At 44.4% G+C, this 3,111-nt stretch overlaps 1 protein-coding gene across 1 annotated transcript; it reads left to right on the forward strand.

Moving 5' to 3' along the window:
* Positions 1 to 1,856: 1,856 nt before the first annotated feature.
* On the forward strand, positions 1,857 to 2,804 carry LOC124513254 (olfactory receptor 3A1). Its single transcript, XM_047081074.1, has one exon. It carries the CDS (start codon positions 1,857 to 1,859, stop codon positions 2,802 to 2,804), a length of 948 nt encoding a protein of 315 aa, XP_046937030.1.
* Positions 2,805 to 3,111: the final 307 nt, after the last annotated feature.

The raw sequence follows: 3,111 nt of genomic DNA on the forward strand, positions 1-3,111 counted from the left end.
CCCAGCCAGCTGTGCTATTGCCTCTCCAGCATTTATCGAATAGTACATTTTCCCACTCACTTAAGATGCCACTTATATCATGTATGAAATTCCTGTATTACGTCAGTAACGGACATTTCATTTCTCTTTTTCTAAAGCTTATAAAGTGTTGCTTTACTTTATATTTTCCAGCTTTATTGAGGTGTAACTGACAAATAAAATTATAAAATATTTAAAGTGTTCAACACGATGGTTTGATACATTTCCGTTGTGAAAGGATTCTCACAGTCAAGGTAACTAACACATCCGTCACCTCACATATTTACCTTTTCCTTTGTGTCTGAGACTATGTAAGTCCTACTCTCTTAGAAAATTTCAAGGTCTGGGGGCGCCTGGGTGGCGCAGTCGGTTAAGCGACCGACTTCAGCCAGGTCACGATCTCGCGGTCCAGGAGTTCGAGCCCCGCGTCAGGCTCTGGGCTGATGGCTCGGAGCCTGGAGCCTGTTTCCGATTCTGTGTCTCCCTCTCTCTCTGCCCCTCCCCCGTTCATGCTCTGTCTCTCTCTGTCCCAAAAATAAATAAACGTTGAAAAAAAAATTAAAAAAAAAAAAGAAAATTTCAAGGTCTGAACCCCTTTACCAACCAGCCTCTCCCCATTTCTTAAAGTTCTTTTCCTAATTTCTTGATCCGATTGCTTCACCACCCTCTTTACATTCTGTTTTTCATCTATTCATTTAGGGCTATGGATTTGTTTCTGAACACCGGTTTGGTGATAATCCACATGTTCTCATGTGTGTTGGTTTCACTCTCCCCTTTTTCAGTCTCCGTGATGTTCTTCAGTTTAAGTTTTGATTCCCTCTGGTCCAACAGTTTCTTACAGATTATTCAAAACACGGGGAGTTGTTTTTAAAATTCATTTTTCCTTAAGTTGGTTTGTGATGAAATATTATTGCCTGTATTCTTTATTCTTTTGGAATTTGCTGAATTTCAGGTTTGTACATTTAATTCTATTAATGTTATACATTTAATTCTATTAAAAGTTTATACATTTATCCATGTTCTTTGGTGGGGGGTGTGAAAGTTTCAGGGGCATTTGGGAAAGGCATACATACCAATTAGTTCTCTTCCATAATTTTATTGAGAGCTTTTACAGCCTTGCTTTATTCTGTCAAATTAATTCTATTACGGAATGAAAGTCACTAAAATGCTCCCTGGCTACCACACTTATCTCATGTTATACTGTTGGTATCTATGGTGATAGCTGCCTTCCTGGAGCAAGTCTTCTATCTAAACTCTTTTAGGCATATGAGGGGAGAGCAAAGGTTTCTCCTGAGAGTTCTGCTTTTTTTTTTTTTTTTAATTTTTTTTTCAACGTTTATTTATTTTTGCGACAGAGAGAGACAGAGCATGAACGGGGGAGGGGCAGAGAGAGAGGGAGACACAGAATCGGAAACAGGCTCCAGGCTCTGAGCCATCAGCCCAGAGCCCGACGCGGGGCTCGAACTCCCGGACCGCGAGATCGTGACCTGGCTGAAGTCGGTCGCTTAACCGACTGCGCCACCCAGGCGCCCCCTGAGAGTTCTGCTTTTTAAAAGTAATCAGCCTATGATGGCTCAGAGCCTGGAGCCTGTTTCCGATTCTGTGTCTCCCTCTCTCTCTGCCCTTCCCCCGTTCATGCTCTGTCTCTCTCTGTCCCAAAAATATATAAACGTTGAAAAAAAAAATTTTTTTTTAAAGTAATCAGCCTAAAATAGTCCACATGCCAAAGACACACATTTTGGGGTGGCAAATTTTACCGCCCTACAGTCTATTTGTTCTTTTAGGATAAATGTATTGAGAAGAAAGATTATATCCTTGGATGTTTCCTTGCAGGAAAAATGAAGTCAAAATTTGAGTACAATAAAACAGCCATTACTGAGTTCATCCTGCTGGGCTTAGTGGAGACACCAGACCTGCGGCCAGTTGTCTTTGTAGTCTTCCTCCTTTCCTACCTGCTCACAGTTGGGGGCAACCTCAGCATCCTGGCTGCCATCTTGGTGGAGACCAAACTCCACACCCCCATGTACTTCTTCCTGGGGAACCTATCGGTGCTGGATGTTGGGTGCATCACAGTCACTATTCCCTCAATGTTGGCCCGTCTCCTGTCCCACAAGCGTACTGTTCCCTATGGAGCCTGCCTCACACAGCTTTTCTTCTTTCACCTTCTCGTTGGGGTGGACTGCTTCCTGTTGACAGCCATGGCCTATGACCGATTCCTGGCCATCTGCCAGCCCCTCACCTACAGCACCCGAATGAGCCAGACAGTCCAGAGGATATTGGTGGCTGTGTCCTGGGCTTTAGCCTTCACTAATGCACTGACCCACACAGTAGCCATATCCACCCTGAACTTCTGTGGTCCCAATGTGATCAATCACTTCTACTGTGACCTCCCACAGCTCTTCCAGCTCTCCTGCTCCAGCACCCAACTCAATGAGCTGCTACTCTTTGCTGTGGGTTTCATAATGGCAGGTACTCCCCTGGCTCTCATCGTCACCTCCTATGCCCATGTGACAGCTGCAGTCCTACGAATCCGTTCTGCTGAGGGCAGGAAGAAAGCCTTCTCCACATGTGGCTCTCATCTCACTGTGGTTGCCATATTCTACGGTTCAGGTATATTTAATTACATGCGACTGGGTTCAGCCAAGCTTTCAGACAAGGATAAAGCTTTTGGAATTTTTAACACCGTCATCAACCCCATGCTGAATCCAATCATTTACAGCCTCAGGAACCCTGATGTGCAGGGTGCCCTCTGGAGAGTGCTCATGGGGAGGCGACCACTGGCTTGACAAGGTCCTGAGGTCTGGAGTGTCACTCCCTCCTTTTCCCTTTCTGGACTAAAGAAGAAATCCTCTAGAGCCAGTAACTAAGGTTTTTTTGTTTGTTTGTTTTAATTAGGGATAAGAGTTATTGTTTCCCAAAGAAACCATGTGCAATTTATAGTCAATAGGTGTGTGGGCCCTGTCAAGGCCAACCCCTTTGACAAATTACAACTTTAGACACTGTGTGCTCCTTTCTCTGGGTAGAAGCAAAATCTCAGAGCCTCGACTAGTACAGGTTCATGTCTCACAGGGAATGACTCTTTGGTTGGTTATA

Source organism: Lynx rufus, unplaced genomic scaffold (assembly GCF_022079265.1).
Source record: "Lynx rufus isolate CCGP_SWC_20201006 ecotype Redwood Valley unplaced genomic scaffold, mLynRuf1.p SCAF_18, whole genome shotgun sequence".
NCBI lineage: Eukaryota > Metazoa > Chordata > Mammalia > Carnivora > Felidae > Lynx > Lynx rufus.